This window comes from Cricetulus griseus, unplaced genomic scaffold, assembly GCF_003668045.3.
Source record: "Cricetulus griseus strain 17A/GY unplaced genomic scaffold, alternate assembly CriGri-PICRH-1.0 unplaced_scaffold_1, whole genome shotgun sequence".
NCBI classification, from domain to species: domain Eukaryota; kingdom Metazoa; phylum Chordata; class Mammalia; order Rodentia; family Cricetidae; genus Cricetulus; species Cricetulus griseus.
Window position 1 is genome coordinate 4,355,852 of NW_023276808.1, and position 22,323 is coordinate 4,378,174.

At 36.3% G+C, this 22,323-nt stretch overlaps 2 protein-coding genes across 2 annotated transcripts in view; both read left to right on the plus strand.

The window, feature by feature from the left end:
• LOC113838780 (zinc finger protein 431-like) overlaps nt 1-21,485 on the plus strand; it is a 37,294-nt gene extending 15,809 nt beyond the window's left edge. The window contains exons 2-3 of the mRNA XM_027434308.1: nt 21,094-21,220; nt 21,421-21,485. Of these exons, the coding sequence (XP_027290109.1) occupies nt 21,094-21,220; nt 21,421-21,485 (192 nt within the window). The remainder of the gene's footprint in view (nt 1-21,093; nt 21,221-21,420) is intronic.
• LOC107977609 (zinc finger protein 431-like) overlaps nt 1-22,323 on the plus strand; it is a 156,707-nt gene that overhangs the window by 133,577 nt on the left and 807 nt on the right. The window lies entirely within an intron of this gene.

Genomic DNA, 22,323 nt, shown 5'->3' on the forward strand with positions numbered 1-22,323 from the left:
GAGGGGAAGAATGTCTAGTACAATACAATATTTCAAGATTAGGACTCTATTTACTGTGCTGGAAGGCTAGAGTTGGAAGGTCTGTGCTGTATAAGTCATTTGATCTCTGATCAACTAGTATGGAAACTCCTAAGATGAGTGCTAGTTGGGTGGCCATAGGCAATGTGGAGATATGGGGAGAGTTAGATGTCTGGATAAGTAGTGGCAGGTATTTTGTGGGTTTTTCTGTGGTTATCTTCTGCCTATGCTGAAATGAGTTGTAACAAAGACCACAAGCCATACAATGGTGAGTGTATGATGTTCAGAGCAGGTCTCTTGAGTTATCATTACATTTATTCATTTATGTAGTTATTGTTTGTCTGTTTGTTTAGTTTTCAAGACAGGTTTACTCTGTTCTGGGACTCATATTGTAGACCAAGCTTGTCTCGAACTCTCAGAAATATTACTGTCTCTGCCTAACATTTGCAGGGATTAAAGGCATGTGCTGCCACCACCCAGTAAGCTTTCAGTTCTTTTCGATTCAGATGGACCATCAGCCAGACTATAGTTTTGATGGTCCATGTGCTGACCTGGTGAGTGGCTTTGCCCTCTGTTCCTCCCAGTATGGATTTACTGGATAATCTGAAACACTGCGGCCCTGGCATATGGGGAAAGAGTTCTTGCAGTATCACTGCCCAGTGTTCACTTAACAGACATTGCTTTTGGTAGCAGTCGGGAAGACAGATTAGAAATCTGGAGTTCTGGCTTTTAGAAGTTATGAATATTGCATTCTGTTTTTAGGTTTGTATTTTAAATTTTGCAAATAGTTTAACAAATTGAAGAAAAATGATGATGGCATCGGCTTTCACCAATACATGATTAGAATGCTTGTGTCTTGGTGCTGTAACTAGCCACAATGTTGTGATTTAGTGAATTGTAGTTCCAGGGAGAAAAGATATTTTGCATCTACAGAGATTTCTCAATTCCTAAATCGTGTTTGGTATGTAGATAGGGCAGAATCCATGTTTTGTGCCATAATCCATGTGGCAGGAAGCAGATTGTAAGTTATTTTTCTATGCTGTTTTCTGATTGAGCATCAATGGACCTGCATTTACCTGAAAAAAACAAGGAAATTCAAGGAGCTGGTGATCCATAGCAAGAGATCACCTCCATTTCTGGAGAGAACTCTTGACATGGGGCTTCTGTATTTGGAAGAAATATCAGTAGCTTAAAGGTCAGAAACAACAGTTCAGTGGTTACTTTGAGATAATTTTGTGAAAGTTGTGGCATGCGTATTTATTTAATTTCTATACACATACACATTGAATTGTAGACAGCTGGATAACATCAGATAATATCACCCTTTTTATGTCCTAATTTGATAATTTAGATAATTTAATTACAACAAAAGATAAGAATGTTGGTATTCTGAATGTATTTGGACCCATAGGCTTATACAGAAAGGCACTATCAGGAGGTGTGTCTCTTTTGCTGTGGGTATATTTGTGAGTGTATGTGTGTCACTGAGAAATGCCTCACTATCATGCTCACTATGTAGTCCAAATTGGCTTGAATTTACAGAGATCTGCCTATCTCTGCTACCATAATCAGCTATATTCATATCTGAAAATACTTTGACAGCCACCACTGGCAGACATCAAAAATAACTTTAAGATATATTGTCCTAAATTTACCTGGGTCCTGTGGTGAGATTAAGCTGGACTACTTCAGTGTTTTTTGGAAAAGGATTTCAAGATGTGTCAATGATAATGAGAGTTTATATTGAGACGGGGTTTCTCTCCATATTTTTATGCTGTCCTTGAACTCATAATGGAGATGAATTCACAGAAATTTGCTTGTCTCTGCTTCCCAGGTATTGGAATAAAGGCTGTGTGCCAAAACATCCTACTATACTTTTATAATTTATTTATTTGTCTGTTTGTATATATGTGATTCTTTATGTGTGGGAGTTGGGTATATGTGTCATGGTTTGGGTGTAAATATCAGAGAACACTTTTAGGTGTTTGTGTTTTACAGTTAGCATGTTTGAGACAGGGTCTCTAGGTTGCCATGCCACATAAATAGACTTGGCGCAGTATATCTTTTGTCTCCATTTTATCTGTCATCAAAGCATTGGATTACAGGAATGTACTGTAGCAGCTGTCTTGAGAATGCAAAAGTGAAGACATAGTTGTTTTGTTTTTATTATTTATTTATTTATTTGTTTGCTTTTTTTTGAGACAGGGTTTATCTGTGGCTTTGTAGGCTGTCTTGTAACTAGCTCTTGTAAACCAGGTTCATCTAAAACTTATAGAAATCCACCAGCCTCTTCCTCCTGAATGGTGGCATTAGAGTCATATGTCACCACCCCTAGCTGTGAAGGGATAGTTGTAAGTTAATTACTTTATCTGTTAACCATTCTCACAATTCTAAAGTTTATTAAGTAGATATTTTTGCAGTGAGTCTATTTGGAGATACAGACTTTTTCTAAACCTTGTCTGACCTGGAACTTATTATGTAACACACCTGGAATTTACAGAGATAACCTCTTCGGCCTCACATCAAAACACCGCAGTAAAAAATATTTTTATCAAGGATTTACTACAGATATTACTAGGAAGATTGAATTTTGATACAGTGTGATTTTGAGAGAGTGAACCACACATACGAATTGATACAAAGACATGTGACAATTTTGGTGACATTGAAAGTTACATGTCATTGGGTTAGGGAGACCTCTCTCTCTCTCTCTCTTTTCTGATGTGTATGGCTCACTCTCTACATCTATTTGTCTCTGTCTTTCTCTCTGTTTCTCTCCTTCTTTTTGGTAAAAAGATCATAGGTCAGTTCTTGTTCAGACTTGTCTGGGATTCTGATTTAATATAGTAAAAACATGTGTCAGAAGACATCTGCACTATGACTTACTCTACACGACGTTCACAATTCTGTCCATGTAATCCTCAGAAAATTGCTGCTTACATCTGGGAAACCAGTAAAGCCAGACCCAAAAGGTTTTGTACTTTTAGAAACAAGCATGGCTAATTGGTATTTGAGATATCACTAAATTAGGAAGGTTTTCTCTGTCAACAAAGAAAATTATATTAGATACTTGGGGATGTTTAATATTGATTTGCAAATTAATAAGAACTAGATTCAGTGAAGGGACACTTCTGCAGGCACAACTATGAGGGGTTATCTAAATCAGATTATTCTCTGTAGTATGTTTATGAAACATTAGATTGTATATCAAGTTTATTGAGAAGAGAAGATTCTTTCCTCTTGTAGAAGTAATAGCACCATTCTAATCGATGTTATTGGTATCTAATTTTATAACAAGGACCAACATTTATCATTCTCTGACTCCTGATTGTGAACACAGGGTGATTAAAATAAATAGTAGAATCAACATACATTAGGGTGAAGGAATAGAATCTCCCCTTGCTTGTTATCTGGCTAGAAACCAGACTGTTTTTAATTTGCAAGGATATTTCTCCCTTAATATCTTGAATGACAATGCAAGATTGAAGAGCCCATATAGAGCTGCTGACTCTAGCAGATTTGGAAAACCTTCATAGAGGGCCTGAAAGGATACAGCTTGCAGTGGACCCCTGAAGTTGTGTTAGATTCTGGAACCATAGGATAACCAAAGACAGCTCCATGTATGGAATAGAACAGGCACGGTAGTATAGCTGTGTGTGCTAGGGATGGTGAAGTCTGAAATATGGGCTTCTCTAGTCTCTGAGCCTCAAGACTATTGTTAACAACTGGAGCAGGGCTTCCTGAATTCATTTCCTTAAAAATGATTGATTACTTGATATTACCCTGTTTATCGCTTTTGGAAAATAATAGGCAGTTACTCACGTTTTTCACTTAACGTATACTTAAGCTACTGTAGACATCTTAAATGTTGGAATTTTTAAAAAGGTATTAGATTTCTAATTTGAAAGCATTTTATATTATGATTATCATGTGACTTTCAGATCCATGGAGACAAAAATCTTGTATTTAGGGGTAACCTTATAATTGTGAACCAAGTGAATATTTTCTCCTAAAATTACTTTGGATCAGGTCATGTTATCTGTTCAAAAGAAAGGAGACTAATCCATTTTCCTGGTTGCTACTCACAATGAAAAGCATCTGGAAATCTATTCATGGACACGTATAAGGACTCCTATGTATACACTTTTCATAGAGATCTTTGAAATACAAGTTTGAGTATTACTCTTTGTCACTAATGTGTAACTCCTTACTGCTCTCCATTACAACAGACCTGCAATCATATACTTAAAGCCAACATACAACACACATGGTTGTCTGATATTTAATTTCATGTATCAGCATTGTCATCCATACTTATTTTACAGTGAAAAAGTTGGAAAAATGTATTTGAGAAGGGAAGAATGAAGAGAAACAGGGAAAGGGTATAATATCTTCTAAATAAAATATATAGTAATACATTTTTAACAAAAAGAGAGAGTGGAGTAATGGCTCATCAATTAATAGCACTGTGTGTTGTTGTAGGGGCCCCAGTTTTCATTTGCAGAATGCACATGGAAGCTAACATTGTTCTGTGTCAGGCATCTCCTGTCCTCTTCTGGCATCTGTAATGAGTGTGCACAGACATGGAGACAAAACATGCACATAACTAAAATTAAAAAAAAAGGTTTAAAAAGAAAATAATAGATCCCAGTGGTGGTCACCCACAACATTAATCCCAGCACTTGGGAGGCAGAGGCAGGCAGATCTCTCTGAGTTTGAGACCAGCCTGTTCTGCAAGAGCTAGTTTCAAGACAGCCTCCAAAGCCACAGTGAAACTCTACCTTAAAAACAGTTAAAATGAGAAAATAATAGAATTCTTTACATTGATATCACAGGCTTGAGTCAGACAGCAGGCAGGGATAGTTAACATGAAGACATTATGGTCTTCAATGAAAGCATATCATGTCATCTTCCTAGCCAGCCTGCTCAGAGAAAAAAGAAGCTTTGTTCTGAGCTTAATAGAAACCATCAAAATCGTTCTCAAAGAGGAGAGTACACAATGCTATTAGGTTAATTTTCCTTCAAATTTTTGTATTCTCTTTTATTTATCTATATGAATTTTGCAGGTGGTACACTTGTCTTTAGATCACGCAGTGATCTTAGATTTCACAGTGTCATTTACTTAATTTTCAACCGAGACCTTTTAGTACAATTAAACAAGCCAGAAATCTTCCTTCTTATAAATTTTATAATGTATATAAGTTCCTATATAACTTTGAATTAAGAGTGTCCCTAAATGTTTCTGCTTTTACATCGTGTTCATGTTCAGAATTGTAATTGTTAACTGACACTGCTAACGAGACAGAGAATATTATAGGAACAGGTCAGACATTGGTAGCAAAGAAACACTGTCTTGAGATCCAGGGTCCCCCCATAAGACCCCAAATATTATATGAACATGTACAGAGTTCCTAAGTAAATTCACAATCAATCCTTTGTTTGGGAAAAGTTTGTTTTGGAATGATTCCCGTGCTGACCCTCATTCCTCCAGGCAAGAAAATTTTCTCAACTTTTCTGTCTTGTTGGTTGAGATGCCTCTTCTGGAATTACCAAATTTCCAAAGAATTGGTTATACCTGAGAGGGATTTTACTTAATTGAAGGTTTTTAAATGGTTAACCTTTCATTAATCTGGATCACACTCAGTATGGTTTCTTATGGTTCATTCCATTTGCCTGCAAATTTCAAGATTTCATTGTTGTTTTCTGCTGAATAGTACTCCTCATTCTGAATCTTACTCCTCATGCTGAATAATACTTATTCATTCCTCAGTTGAGGGGCATCTAGGTGGCTTCTAAGTTCTGCCTCTTACAAATAATGCTGTAATGAACATAGTTGAACAGATGTCTTTGTTGTATGAATGTTAATCTTTTGGGTATATGCCTAAGAGTGGAAATGTTGGATATTGAGGTAGACTGACTCCCATTTTCTTGAGGGACTGCCATATTTGATTTCCAAAGTGGCTTTATCCATTTGCACTCCCACCAGCAGTAGAGGGCTGTTCCCCTTTCTCCACATCCTCTCCAGCATTAACTTTATTGGTAGTTTTGATTTCATCCATTCTCACAGGAGGAAGATGATATCTCAAAGTTTTTTGATTTGCATGTCCCTCATTGATAAGCATGCTGAGCACTTTCTCAAGTGTCTTTTGGTCATTTTAGATTCGGCTATTGAGAAGTCTCTATTTAATTCTGTACCCCACTTCTTAATAAAAGTTTTTTGGTATTTTCATGATGAGCCTCTTCATTTTTTGTGTATATTGGAAACCAGCCCTCTGTCAGATTTGGGGTTGGTGAATATCTTTTGCCATTCTTTGGGCTGCCATTTTGGCTTGTTGACTCTGTCCGTTGCCTTACAAAAGCTTCTCAGTTTCAGGAGGTCCCATTTATTAATTGTCAACTTCAGTGTCTGTGCTATTGATATTATGTTCAGGAAGGAGTCCTCTGTACCAATTGTTCGAGGGTACCTCCTACTTTCTCTGCTAAGAGTTTTAGTGTGGTTGGATTTATGGTGATGTCTTTGATCCATATGGATTTAAGTTTTGTGAATGGCCATAGATATTGATCTATCTGCAGTCCTCTGCATGTCAGAATCCTGTATGCCAGAAAAATTTGTTGAAGATGCTTTCTTTTTTCATTGTGAAATTTTAGCTTCATTGTAAAAAATCAGGTATTCATAGATATGTTCATCCATATAATGGTTTTCAACTTCATTCCATGGGTTTACTTGTCTTTTGAGTTATTTTTCTTTGTTGTTTTGTTTTGTGATTGAGCATGGTGCTTCAGTCTTTTATCAGTTTTTAATCTGTAGCTCGAGGCTCTGAAACAACAGTCCAAGGGTCCCATTGATGTAATTTTGTGAAAGTTCTGAAGTCTGTGTTTGTTTGATTTATACACATAGAACTATAGGGAAATGGGTAACTGTGGCCAAGATGTCCCATTTCCTTTCCTATTCTTTCTTTGGTCTTTTGATTAAATATTGACTATCTATTTCCTGTCATATTTCTTGTCTTTTTCTAAAATAATCTGTTCATTCTTTCAAAAATATCTTGCATACTTATGATTGTTGTATCTTTGTGACAAGTGTGGAACTCATATGTGAATCTGTATATTGATTTTCTCTACTGTATATTGGTAACTTAGATATATTCTTTTTCTTAAAAATGTTGGCCCTTCAACAATTTGTCTTCATAAAATTTCTTATGTTATCAGTTCCTGAAGGTTTCGTTTTTTGGGAGAATTTGCTGTGGCAAGATTATTTTCGTTTTTTTTTTCATTTTTATTTTAGATGCTTGCCTCTTGCTATTTCCTTGCATACTGGTATATCTGTGTTTTCCAGATATTCTATCTTTATGTTTGAATCTTTGCTGCTTAAGTGATTTACATGATTAATACATTGGCTTTGGATTTTAAAATATTCTCATATATTATTTTCTCTGTCTCATATTTAGCCTCTAGTGTCAAATGACAAAACCTAGCATCATCTGGGCACACATAAATTGAATGTGTTCTTAGATCAATATCTCTGATTTCTGCCTGAAAAAGAAAGTATTGACTGATAATTGATGTGGGAAGAAAACTTCCCCTGAATTGACAGTGTCTCTGAACAAGTGGGCCTCAGTTTGTTAAGAGAGCTTGCAGAGCAGAAGACAGTGACAAAGCTAAAGAGAAAAGTCAACAAAGAGTGGATGGTTCCACATGTTTTCCCTTCAGTGACTGACTGACTTGAGTTTCTCTCCTAAGCTTCCAACAACGATAAATACTCAACTGGGTTTAACAACCAAATCCGTTCATTACTGGAGTAGCTTTTACTTAGAAAATTTAATCAGAGCAAAATAGAACCATGTTGGAACAAAAATGGAACTTGATTGGTGATTTTTTTTGCTTTAATGGATTAATGGACATGGTAATATTTAATTTTTGAAGATTGTTGAAGATATCAAAACTGTAGGTGGCAAAAGCCATAAAAGTTCTCCATAGTGCATAATTGCCTGTTGTTTTAGGACATGAAAGATGGGAATGTTGAGAGTAATAGCAGACACTGTAAGTCAGGGTCAGGATTTCAGTGGATAAAAGGCTTGCCTGGTATATGGAGTTGGTTTGACCTAACTGCCTTGAGAGACATATGTCACAGGAATTCAGGTTAAAGCCCATGGCTCCTGGGGCACACTGTCCCTTCCTGTTCCTGATAAACTGATGCACTCCATCAGGCAGTGAGGCATTTAGACCAATTTGTATTTCTCTATATGATTCTTTATTAGTCAAGGTAGTATGTAAACTTAACAAGACAATTGTTCTTAGACATTAATCTCATATATATTGTATGGCTTGCAATTTTCATGTGATTCTGGCAACTACAATTGTAATAATCCTGGAAATTGCCACTATCTTATGTTTCGGATAGAGATATAAAACATCTGATTGCTCTCAATAAAACAGTCATATCTTTTTCTTGCTTTGGCCCTCCAGTCATGCCTGGCTTCAATGATTTTGGATTGTATTATATGATGTTGGTATAGTAAGTAAGCATAGATACTTAAAAGGTTTCATGAAAAAAATTAGCTAGAGTTCATTTTTGTGATATTTTGTCTCTGAATCTTTATTATTTTTTGCATGTCCCAAAAAGTGAGTAAGTGTTAGTTTGAGAGTAATAGGCTGCTGACCTGATGTATTAGACAAAATATTGCTTTGGTTAGATGGTTAGATGTTGACTCCTTCAAGTCCATAGTGAAAAGGACAAAAGTATCAACAAATGAAAAGTCTCTGGTTAAGAAAAATAACATTAGGTAGTTTCAGATGGCAATCCAGTGATGGAAAAGAGACAGCAATTTTCACGGTTTTTAACACCATAAAAGAAAATTCCCTGGCCTGCATTTAAAGTCGAGGAAGGAAGCACAACTCTAAGACTCTATCTAGCTAAGCCCTTAAGTTATTGAAGGAGTATGCAAAGTAAATACTTATCTCAGGGCAACATTATACAAAAACTTTAGCAAACTTGATCCATGCTTGGTAGGGTCCATCAAATCATGGCAGAATCACCTATGTTTTACTGATTATGGAAACAATAAAGATGGACTGTGGAGATATTGGAGACAGGAAGTAGTAATGTGGGGCTGCAAGAGGATCTTGCTCATTTTTAGATTGAGGAATGGAAGAGGTAGGAGTCACTGATGGCTGCTCAACTGGTTCCCTGATCTTTCAGGTTCTTACCCCAATATCTGACTTCTGATACTTTTCTTGATGAAGATTACTTTCATGAATGCATTATGTGTTTCCTTAGAAGACATGCTTAATAAAAAGAAAGGGTAATTAAGTCAGCCAGAGATAGATTAAATAATATATTATTACCTATATTTTAAAATGCTATTGAAAATGAAACAATAGCATTGGAAGATATTAGACAAAAAAGATACTGCTAAATTAAAACTGTATATTTTAGAGATATGTAGAACTCAGAATAAAAAGCAAGTTATGAGATACATCAGTGAAGAGATTTTTCTTTGATTCTCACTGGGGGGAATATAGTAACCATCAAAAATGATAAAGATTATATACAAACAATAAAGATTTCTTCATTAAAAAAGAAAATAGTTCATCAAATGGCATTACCATTCAATCTAAACAAATTCATGAGACTAACATTTTTTCATTGGATAAATATAACTTGCCAAAAATATAACTCTGCAGAAGTATGTGGAGAATGGGTTTTGTATGGTCTTTATGAAAACCCTCCAACAAAGGAATGTAAAGACAACTGGTGTCACATGGTTCTAGGATTTTGTCTGCTTATAGGTGAGGGATGTCACTGGGTTCTCCTTTCTGGTGACACTTTTGTATGTAGTGGTGGTACTGACTAGCTGGATTTACATGTCTAAAAGCCATTCATTTTCTATTCTCATTATAGTTAGGCTTCTGATTCTTATATATGTTTGATATTAATAATACAAAATATACCAGAATTCTTTGGAATTAATGATGGTATGACTTATGTTTAAGCACATGGAAAACATAAAAGTTTAACATGTGGAAGTTATTGGAAGCAAAGTTGTTAAAACACACATCTCAAAAATATAACTGGTTTTAAAGAAGTTCCTCACTAGCTTCTCTGTACAATTTGAGGATAATGAACAACCTTTTAATTATTCCCACATTTGGATGAATGCAGCTGAATACTTCATGTAATTTATTGTGGGGCCTTAGGTGTGCCCCACCAGTTATTTCATGGTCTACTAAATTCTGTTGTGAAAAGAAACTTATACTTTCAGTCTTTCTCTTTTGGATGGGTTCATTGATAACTCTCACTTAAGGACATATCATACTTCCTTGTGAACCATAATATGTTTAACCTGTGGTAGTCTGTATGTAATTGTCCCAAATAAGCTCATAGGAAATGACATTCTTATGATGTGTGGCTTTGTTGCTGTAGATTGGTGGTACAATTGTGTCACTGTGGAGGTGTACACTGACATCTTATATATGTTCAAGCCATGAAAAGTGTCACAGACCACATCCCATGGCCAGTGCTCAAGATGTACAATGCCCAGTTTCTTCTACAACAGCATGTCTGCCTGCATTCTACAATTTTGCACCATGATGATACTTGATAAATTCTCTCAAAATAGAAGTCACACAATAAAAATGCCTTTCCTTTAAAAGATTAACCATGTACATGGTGTCTCTTCACAGCTGTAGAAACCCCATGTCAGTAAGTATATGATTCATTACCATTTATAGAAGAAATATGAGAAACAGTGACAAATTTAATTTTGAGAAAATTGTTTACATAGGCTTCTGTACTTGCTCATCATGTGCTAGTTAGAAAATCTAGCATTCAATTATAGCCATTTTTATTTCATGTAGCATACAATAACAGCTTTTTAACTCAATGTGTTGATAGCACAACAAATAATACTATCATCATGTATCAAAACTGCCTTTATATTTTCTTGAGCTGTGTAAAATTAACAATAAGTGGTGTTACAAAAATTCAACAGCATACTTGGAAGATTTATAACTATTAACAAACATTCTTAAAAATTAACTGGGTTATTGGTAGCTGTAAAATTACTTCAATAGGCATTATTTCAGCATCTAGGTTTCGAGGCATAGTATTAAAACAAAATGTGCAAATACCTCAATTTAGAGATAAACTAGCAAAATCTAAATTGGAAAAGTGTTGAAGGAAATATTTACACTGATTTCATAGAATGATATGGTAGAGGAAAAACCATATAAACAATGAAAAAAATTTCCCTTATTTAAGGAAATATGCAGACAATTGTTTGGAATGTCCCTCTTGTACAGAATACTCTTATGCTTTGAATAATGAGCTAATGGCATAAAATGAAATGTTTACTAGAATGTGTTTTAAAATATTCAATATATATTATTCATTAAACTATACAGTATGAGTTTTAGGCTAGCTAGAGTTTTTATTTTTTGTTTTTTTTGAAACAGGATTTTTCTGTGGCTTTGGAGGCTATCATGGAACTAGATCTTGTAGACCAGGATGGTCTCAAACTCACAGAGACCCACCTGCCTCTGCCTTTTATGTTCTGGGATTAAAGGCATGCTCCAGCACCACCAGGCATAGCTAGAGTTTTCTTATGAGATCTTCTGTCAAGCAACAGGGCAAAATTATATTCAACTACATTGGTGAATATGTATATGTGTATGTTTGTTTGCATTGTCGAGAAATGTTTTACTTTCAAATTCAATACGTAGTCCAAATTGGCTTAAATTCAAGGAGATCTGCCTATCTCTGCTACCATACTCAGCTATATTCATATCTGAAACTAATTTGACACCCACCAATGGTAGACACCAAAAATGACCTAAGACATATTGTTTTGTACCTCGGGACCTCTGGTGAGATTTAGCTGAAACACTTCAGTGTATTTTTGGAAAAGGATCTCAGCATGAGTCAATGATAATCTGAGTTAGAATTTTATTTTGGGACAAGGTTTCTCTACATATCTTTCTCTGTCCTTGAACACAGAATGCAGATGGGGTTGGCTGCAAATTCAAAGAACAAAGTGTGTGTGCTAAACCATACTATTATAATTTTATTATTTATTTTCTTGTGTCTGTTTTTATGTATGTAATTCTTTTTTTGTGGAAGTTGTGGATGTTTGTCATGGTTTGGATGTAAAAATCAGAGAATGATTTTGGGTGTTTGCCTTTTACACTTAGCATATTTGAGGGTCTCTAGGTTGCCATTCCATGCAATGATGCTTGTCAGGATTTCTTTTGTCTGCATTTTACTGCCATCAAAAGCATTGGATTATAGGCATGTACTGTAGCAACTGTCTTTAGAATGCAAAATGAAGGGATTGTGGCAAGGTGAGTACTTTATCTGTTAGACCATTTTCACAATCCTAAATTCTATTAAGTAGAAATTTTTGAAGTGAGTCTGTTTTGAGACACAGTCTTTTCTAATGCTGTCTGTCCTGGAACTGATTATGTAGTACGTATGATAGGCCTGGAACTTACAGAGAACCCCTATTCTGTCTCACATGAAAACACATTAGCAGAAAAAGATTTTTAACATAGATTTAGTAAAGATATTACTAGAAAGAGTGAATTTGGGGAAAGTGTGATCTTGGGAAGTCAAACCACACTTAAGTATTGGTACAAAGAAAGATGACAGGTTTGGTGACTTTTTAAGTCATATTTCAATGGGTACTTAGGGAATCCTCTCTCTCTCTCTCTCTCTCTCTCACTCTCACTCTATCTCTCTGTCTGTATCTTCCTCTCTGTGTATGTCTCACTGTGTACATTTATTAGTCTCTGTCTCTCTGTGTATTTCTCTGCTTCTGTTTGGTAAATTGTTCATAGGTCAGTTCCTGGTTACACTCAACTGGGATTTTGATTTAATAAGGTAAAACCATGGGTCAGAAGACTTCTGTACTTTGCCTTACTCTACATGAGTTGCACAGTTCTGCCCTCATAATCCTCAGAAAATTGCTGGTTACATCTGGGAAAGGAGACCGTGAATTGGTGGCACACGCCTTTAATCGCAGCACGTGGGAGGCTGAGGCAGGCAGATCTCTGTGAGTTTGAGACCATCCTGGTCTACAAGAGCTAGTTCCAGGACATCCTCCAAAGCCACAGAGAAACCCTGCCTCGAAAAAGAAAAGAAAAAAAAAGAACATCTGGGAAAGGAGCAAATCCATACTCAAAAGGTTTTATTTTTAGTATCACGGCTCATTGGTATTTGAGATATTACATAATTAAGAAGGTTCTTTAATGGTAAGACTTCACCCACATAAGCCTTCAATTTATGGAAGGAATAGGCTACTTGATTCCTAATCTGAAGAAGTAACTTCTTACAGAACCTGCTGTAACTCTGGTCCAATTGTGGTAGAGTCCATCACAACTTAGAACACAAATTTTGTTATAACCCTTGTTGTAATGATTCTGCAAAGAAGAAAGTTGCAAAATGTATAGGTCAAAATACTGCCTTTTGATTTCACTTCAGCACTGTTGGAATCTGGCAGAGTTAGAAAACCAGTGAAGATATGGTGAGAGTTCATTACATGAAGTTTTCAAGATGAAGCCATTGTTGAATTTTGAGACAATAGGATGTTGATGTACCCAAACTATGGGGAATCTTACATGGAAAGCCTAAGACAGGAGTGTAAATAGCAAAGGAGAGACATGTATGACAATATGTAGGGATAGAACTATCTAAGCATTTTGAGAATGTTACCCCACCTGTGTTTGGTAGAACTCCAGAATTATGTCGTTTGTCCTGATGAGATTTAGTGCTTTAGTTAATCTTTTCTCATTATGCGCAATTCCTTTCTTTACTTTTTAAATGTATTCTTCTCTCATAAAATATATCCCATCTGCATTTTCCCCTATCTCCACTCATCAAAGTCGTCTCCACTGCTCCCCTCTCCACTAGGTCCTCCTCTATTTACTTTCTAAGTACGGAACATATCCATAGATATAACCAAAACTCTGCATAATTAATTGCAATTTGACAATACATGAATGTTCCTATCAAAGCTGGATGAAGTGAACTAGCAGGAGGAAAAGAATTCCAACAGCATGCAAGAGAGTCATAGACACACACCCACTTCTACTGTCAGTAGTTACCAAAAATACCTGGATATATTACAATAACAGAACACACGTGCTGCTGGATTTTCTTGTCGTGCCAGGGACTGCTGGCCTACAGCACTAGTCAAGCACACATATGCCATATTATTAAACTTTTGGCTGATCACTAGGGCTTCTTATTGGCTAATTCTGTCTTAATTTTTAACCCATTTTATAAATCTTTGTATTTCCACGTGGCCTTGGCTTACTGGAGAATGACCAAACCTGTAGATTCTTTGCTGGCTACATCATATCTGTCTCGGGTGGACTCTCTCTGCCCACCATTTCCAAAATACTCCTCCTCTCCTAGCCTTGCATACCTTCTTGTCTCTTTAGTCAAACATTGTTTTATTCATCAACAAATAATAGAAGCATATATACAGAAGGATATCCCCATCAATCATGATGCAGACCCTGTGAGCCTCTGCAATTCTGTTGGCTGTGTTCTCCAATATGCTTCTTTAATTTAGGAAAATCTTGACTATGAATTTTTGAAACTACTCGCTGGGACTTCGACCTGAGTTTATTCTCATTCTATTCCTGTTATTCTTACATTTGATGTTTTCATAGTATTGCAGATGTTCTGGATATCCCATTTCATAAATGATACATTCAAAGCTTGAAATTCGGTTTCATGTCTTGTATGCAGTTACTGAGTCTTGCCTCTGTAGGTCCTGATGGATTAAATGGATTTCCATTTCCCTAACTCCTTCAATTGTCATTTTATTGCTTCTGTATTGATTTTCAGTTCTTGAACAGATTCATTCATTTCATCAACTGTTTATGAGTTTGTTTTTTGACTTTCCTTAAGTGATTTATTATTTTTTCCAATATTCCAATTATACTTTCCCTGAATTTTTTAAGGGTTTATTAACTCACTTCAACTTTAAGGACTTCTGTCATCTTTCTAAATTTGGTATTAATTGGGCTTCAAATGTGTTGGAATAGCAATCGCTTACTATAGTAGGATATCCAGAATCTGGTAGTGATTTATTGCTCTGGTGGCTTTTGGTTATATTTTTATGCTGGTGTCTGGTTGTCTAGCTTTCAGGTGATGTCGGGTCTAGGTGCTGATTTCTCAGTTTTCCTTTGTTGGAAGGGTGTATTTTCTTGACTTCTATTTGCTCTATAATCTTCTGATCTGTGTGGCCCATGATTGAACAGTGGTTCTTACCCCAGTGTTTTCGCTGGAAATCTTCCTGTAGGTGTGGTCTTTGTTCCAGAAGGGAGTAGTGCCAAAGTTTGAGGCTGTAAAAAGGGAAGAGAGCAGAGAAACTTATTGGTGAGTTACCAATACATAATCAGGTAATGGATATATATATATATATATATATATATATATATATATATATATATATATCTGGCTTACAGAGCTCCCTAGCCAACTGGCAGGAAAGCACAGCAAGCTGAAGCAGCAGGGAAAGAGATGGGCTTTTCCACATATGTCGCCGACTCCTAAATTAGTTTCTCATCACACTCTTCATGCACTAGTGGTCATGGCCAAGTACACCTGTAGCCAGCCCCAGGAGGCGTGGTTAGGGTGACCCTTATAGAAACTGGTGATAGTGTTGATTGGGCATGGAGAGACTGTGTAAGTTCTGTGGTAACGTGGCCCATATCGACTTCTGGCAAATGGTCTATCCTTTGATCAAGTACAGGGATTCTTCTATAGTTGGAGGCTACAACACAGAGATGAGGAGGGATTTGGATTCTAAATAGTTATGTGGGATATTTAAAGAATGGAGAATATCCACTCCAGAGGAAACAATGTGTATTTCAGATAACTGCCATGAACTCTGGTCCAGAAAGGTGTCTCTGCCTCAGTTTGCCTACTTGTTCTTCTGACTTGGGTGAACTGCACTTGAGCAGAGGATATTAATCCAATTTGTTCGTGGGGTCATGGATTTGAGGGTGGCAGCTAATGAGATGTACTCTGTCTGGGAATGTAGGAACTATGGAAGTTTCATGAGCTAGTGAATCACCTTACCTGTCATTTTTGTTAGTTTTAATTAAAAAGATTATTTTACATGTTAATTCCAGTTCCCTCTCCCTCCCATGCCCCCCCACTACTAACACCATACTTATCACATACCATTTAGGCTCCCCAGCAAGTGTGAGGCCTTCCATAGAGGGTCTTCAAAGTCTGTCATATACTTTATAATAGGGCCAATGACAAGCCTCTTGTGTCTAGGCATAGGGAGTATCCCTCCATGTGGGATGGGCTCTCAAAGTCCATTCCTATGCTAGGGATAAGTACTGATCCACTACAAGGGGCCTCATAGATTTCCAAGGTCTCCTCACTGACACGCACATTCAGGGAGTCTGGATCTGTCTTATGCTGGTTTCCCAGCTATAAGTCTGGGGACCAAGAGCTCTCCCTTACCTGTTATTCTTGCTGGTGGGACATACACATGAATAAGGGCTGTCTTCCTGAGTTTGGGGCTGGAATACAGCCATCTTCCTCTTATTATGAATGTGAATATACTCTGTGCCCATCAGTGTATGTTGGAAATCCTTAATTAGTTTCTTGATTTTACAAAATGTGATACTCAAGAGACTGTCTTGAGTATCAGAGGAGAATTCAGAAATTTGAGCTTTTGGGGTTATTATAGGTTATGACGATAATTGAACTTGGTGTAAATAGAAAGCTTCCCCTGCTTGTACTCATTCCAGCCCTGTCTCCAATCTCCATTACCCAAATCCACTGCTACTCTGTTTCTCTTCAGAAAAGAGAAGGCTTCCCATGTATATCAACCTAACATCATGACAAGGTAAATAAATCTAAGCACAAACCCTCATACAAGGCTGACCAAGGTAACTCAGTAGAAGGAAAAGATCCCCAAGAGCTCTAAAAAGAGTCACCACAAGACGTACTGGTAGGAATCACATAAGCAAACCCCTTTGAACCTTTTTCAGTTCATTCTGTGTAGCATTTTCTCCTGTTTTATGCAATTCCTCTGGATCCCGCAATGCCCCGCCCCGCCCTGACTCCTTCCACAGGATTCTTAGAGCTGAAGCTAATGTTTGGGTAGGGATCTCAGCATGTGTTTCTATCAGCTGCTGAGAGAAGCCTCTCTGATGACAATTGGGCTAAGCACCAATTTGTAATTATAGCAGTATATACTTAGGAATCCTTTCATTACCTTATTTCTTGTTCAATATTTTTTTTGTTTTAAAATAGTTCTTTAAGCCATTCTTGTTCTGACTCCTCAGCTGGTCAGGTACTATCAGGAATGATTTTCCTCTCAGAGTTAGAGCTTCAAGTTTAAGCATTCATTTGTTGGACATTGTAGAATATCTGATCCACCATTGCACCAGAATATTTTGCAGGCAGGATTTATTCTACAATTTTGTGGCTGCCTTAGTGTCCCTATCCAATAATGGGAGGCTTATGTGTTTACAGAAGATGGATGGTTCAGCTTCTTTATTGTTGATTACTAAGAGTCCCCACCAAGGACTCACCCTTACAGGTTCTGGGAAATTCTGATTGCACTGTTTCCACAACCCCTGTTAAAAGCTCCCCATTGCAGTCAGGTCTTCCCATCTTTTTTCCCTCTGCCTCATCCTTACTCACCTGATATTTTCCAGTCACGTCTCTACATGCCATCATTGAATCAAGAAAATCTCATTTTTTTTTTACACCCAGAGAGATCCATGGATCTCGCCTGTAATTGGAGTTCTTAAAAACCTGGAGTAAGATATAGAGCAAAATGCTGAGAGATGATAGAGAAGGTGTAAGCCAAAGCCACCTTTACCTCACTAGTTTCCAAGTGGCAAAGTGCGATTTTCTGTTTCTTTTTGCTCATATCTGCTCTCTCCTTAGCCAATGTATATCTATCTCTGGAAACCCATTTCACTTCCTGCTTCCGCCAGCCATCTGTACAGACCTCTAGACCTCTATGACTAGCTAATGGCAAGCTCCATTTTTTTTTCTTCAGACAAGCTTAATTTGTACAAGGAATATATCAACACACTCCCCTAGAGCTGTTCTACTTACTAAGCCTGTCTGCATCTTTGGATTTTACGGTGATTAACTGTGATACTGGAATTGTATTCTACTTAAATTCTAGTATCCACTTATAAGCGTATTTACCATTCTAGTCCATGTGCTTCTGTGTTGCCTCATTCACTATAATAACTAAAGAAACTGGACAACAACTACACAAATATTCAGATTATAGTAGAATATATTTCTATATAGAATGTTCAGCAGAGGAACCTAAACTAGCTGGGAAATATTGAATAACTGTACACCATCCTTATCCATCACTGAAGTCCTTATCAAAACTACTTTCACTTATTTTCACACAGCTATCAGGGCGATTAAGACAAATAAGACAAATTACAACCTATGATGGCAAAGGAAAAGTAGCAAGGAGATTCCTTGACTTATAAGTGTAAAATTTACAGCATCTGTGGAAATCAAGACGCAAACCTCAGAAAATTTGGAGTCAATCTACCTCAACACCCAGATATGCCACTTATGGGCATGTACCCAAAAATGTTCATCAATCCTACCACAAAGGCACTTTCTCAACTATGTTTGTAGTGGCTTTATTCATAACAGCCAAGAACTGCTATGTCCGTGGCATAATATGTTGATTGATGTGGAAAGACTCCTCCACTAAGGATGGCAATGTCCCTAAGAAAATGGGCCTGGAAAAGAAAAAAAGAAAGTCAGGAAACAGTACTTGCTCATGGGGTATGCCTTCAATTATTGATCCAAGTTTCTATTCCTAAGCTCATAAAATGGTGGAGAATTATCTGACACAATGAGCTAAATAAACACATTCACTGCCTGAGATGCTTTGGTAAGAGGATTTAATTACAACAACATAAATGCAACTTACAAATAATAGAATACCAAAAGTGGTTTTCATTGCCAAGTAAGAGCTGGAAATGTTATCTTTTGGAAGAAAGTGGATGATATCAAGACTTTAGGTGGAAAAAAAACATTGAAATTTGTAATTTGCGTTTCCTGCAGTGCTAGGAAGATGGGGATTATATGAATAATGGCAGAATGTAAGAGATTGAGATAATAGGATTTCAGTCAGAAATAGATTGCGGAAAAAAATTAATCAAGAGGTCATGTGTGTGGTCAAAGATTTTGACTCTAAAATAGTTCTTATTCCGCCTATCCACTGGAAACATACTAGTGCAGAATTTAAAAGATAATGGGCTCCTTCCTTAAAGGTAATATTTAATATGTTGGATGTTCATTGTTGTTGATTCATACAGTAAGTCATGTCTACAGAGAACAAAACAAATAGGGTAGAAATAAGTGAAAAAGAAAAGGTAGTTTTAGATGGCAATCAAGTGCTAAACAGGCAGAAATTTTCAAGGAGTTCATTGGCATTATAAGAGAAGGATATTGCAATATAGTGGAAGCCTATCCAGGTTACCCAAGGGTAAGCAACAGCCTGCTAAATCATTGATTTATGGTTGATGTAAGCAAATTAATTTCTACTCCCAGGAAGCAATGTCAAACAAAATCTGCTTCAACTGTGGTCTAAGTCTGTTAGTGTCTATCTCCATTAATAAGTCAATCTTGGGCTGGACAGATTACTCAGAGGTTAAGAGCACTGGTGCTATTCAAGTGGTCCTGTGTTCAATTCCCAGGAACCAGACGGTGTCTCACAACCATCCATTATGAGATCTGGTGCACTCTTATGGAGAGCAGATGTACATGGAAGCAGAATATTGTATATAATAAATAAATAAATAAATAAATAAGATCTAAAAAAGAAGTCAAACTTTGAAGGATAACTCATTATGTGTTGGTCCTACAAACAAGAAAGAATCAATTTTAAGGAGAGTGGTTCTTAGTCTGTGGTTATAGTTCAGCATAGTTGCAGACAGCTATGTTTTGCAGAGTTAGAAACCCAGTGAGTAGACTCAGAGTTCATTGCATGTAGCTTTGATAATTTAGGCTGTTGTTGTTGTTTTCTATGCTCTTTTGATGGCCTTCCAGCTAGTTTTCAAACAAATCCTACACATAGAGTTTTAGTCTTATAAATGCATAGCCTTACCTTGGCTTCTTTCTAGCCACAATTTCTTAAATTATCCTCTATGCCTTTTACGTCTGAGCTTTTATTTTTCTCTATTCTTTATACCTTTCTTTACTTCTTAGTTCATGGCTTTCAGTGTATTTGAGTGGCTGCCTGCTGGTGTCCTCTGTTATTCTTTTGCCTTCATTTTATACGCCCATATTTCTCCTCCCCTTTCTCCTGTCTTCCTGCCAACATTGCCAGTCCTTTCCTCCCAATATGTTGAACATTCAGTTCTTTATTAGACCAACAGATATTTTAGGCAACCAAAGAGTCACAGACTCACTAAACAAATGCAATATAAACAAAAGCAACACATATTAACGTAATATTCTGCAGTTCCCTGTTTTTATCTACATCAAAAGAAATGTTTCAACTTTAATATACTGAAACTATATACAACATCAAAATTTATCATGTACGAATTAGATTGCATTTTGTAAATTCAGAGAAAATACTTTATTACATGGCTTATCTTAGTGAACTCACAGTTTTATCAATACATTTCTTCAAAAACTAAATAAAAACTTCATATATAACTGTATAACTGTCTAGTCTTCAATTCCATCGAAGACCAAAGAAAGAATTATTACTACCTATGTAAACAGGAAATGCACAGCAAGCAACTTCCCAGAGTTTACAAATGATAGAGACTTTACAAATGACTGTCTGAAACATCACCCAATCTATTTTGCAACATTGGGCATCCATCTTCAGTCTACATGACTACTGTATCTCTCAGATATTTCAGTGAAACAGGAAAGTTGAAGTACTGTTCTCCCTTGTATTAGCAAATTTCATCAGGTATTTTTCTCTGTATCCTGCATAAATGTAACACAACATAATATAATTTTCTATGGAATCATACATTTACAATATGGTCAGTATGATGATTTCAGTTGCACATATGTATGTGATATTTTAGAATGCCTTGACATATGATGATGTGCATATCAACTTCACGTGTGAAGAGTGGACTTTGATGAACACTTCTCAGAAGAATCTCTACAAAGATGTGATGCTGGAGACCTACAAGAACCTCACTGATATAGGTAAGACTGAATTTTCCTTCCTATTTAAAAATAATAGGACAACAGTTACTTGGTTATTGATGCTCTTCTTTAATTTTATTGAGAGAGAAACTAGAATGTTGTAAATAAATCAGTCAAAGTTCTAAAATTCACTAAAGACTGTAACTTAAATAATACAACTTTGCACTAGTTAATATACATTTTATGGTATTATGTTTTAGGATACAGTTGGGATTGTCATAACATCGAAGAACATTGTGCAAGTTCTAAAAGACATGGAAGGTAATTTTCATCTGCAAGGTTGAGAAATTACCATTTGAATCAGTGCACCATGAGAGCTATGCTGTAGAACTGTAATTCCAGTTATTTTAGACTACATATATTACTAAAAGTTTAAGGTGGTTGAGGTGATAAGCATATCTCCAACCCTTCCATTAAGCAAATACTCCTTAGAAAAGCTATTGTTACTTATGTACTTACTGTTACTTTTATAAGTTTCGTGACAGTAGCAATTATTTTTAAGAGTCAAGGAGCAGTTACTGCAGAGAAACATTAATGGCTCTAACACATGTCTATAAGAAACAGAAAGTCAAACTGAATTAAATGTGGAAGCCTCTTCTTTGTAATCTTTATTTACTAGGTATATCACATATTAGTCAGGATACAAGTCATGTGAGCAAAGGGATATGGAGGACATAGAACACCTCTCATAGTATATTTAAAAGACATGCAGTAGTACCCATTTTCAGCATAATTGTTGAATTTGATTCAAGTGTACAATTAATTTGTTTTCCAGATTCATTGAAAATTCATCCACAATCTCCCTCTGCAGAAAAGCCCTATGACTCTAGGACTGTGTAAATACTTCTGTTTTTTCCAGGTCAATAGCAAATGTAGTATGTCTCATAGAGTAGAATAATTTAAACATACAATAAGTTTGATTAAGTAATGAATTTTTCCAGTTCTCTTCAATATATGAAAACTCTCCTGTAGAGAACTTCTGAAAATAAGAAACATATCATAAAGTATTATACGTTCACAGGTATCTTGAAATATACAAAACACTCCTTAAAATAGGGAAAAACATAAGTGGAAAAATAGAGATAAGATTGTAAGACCTTATT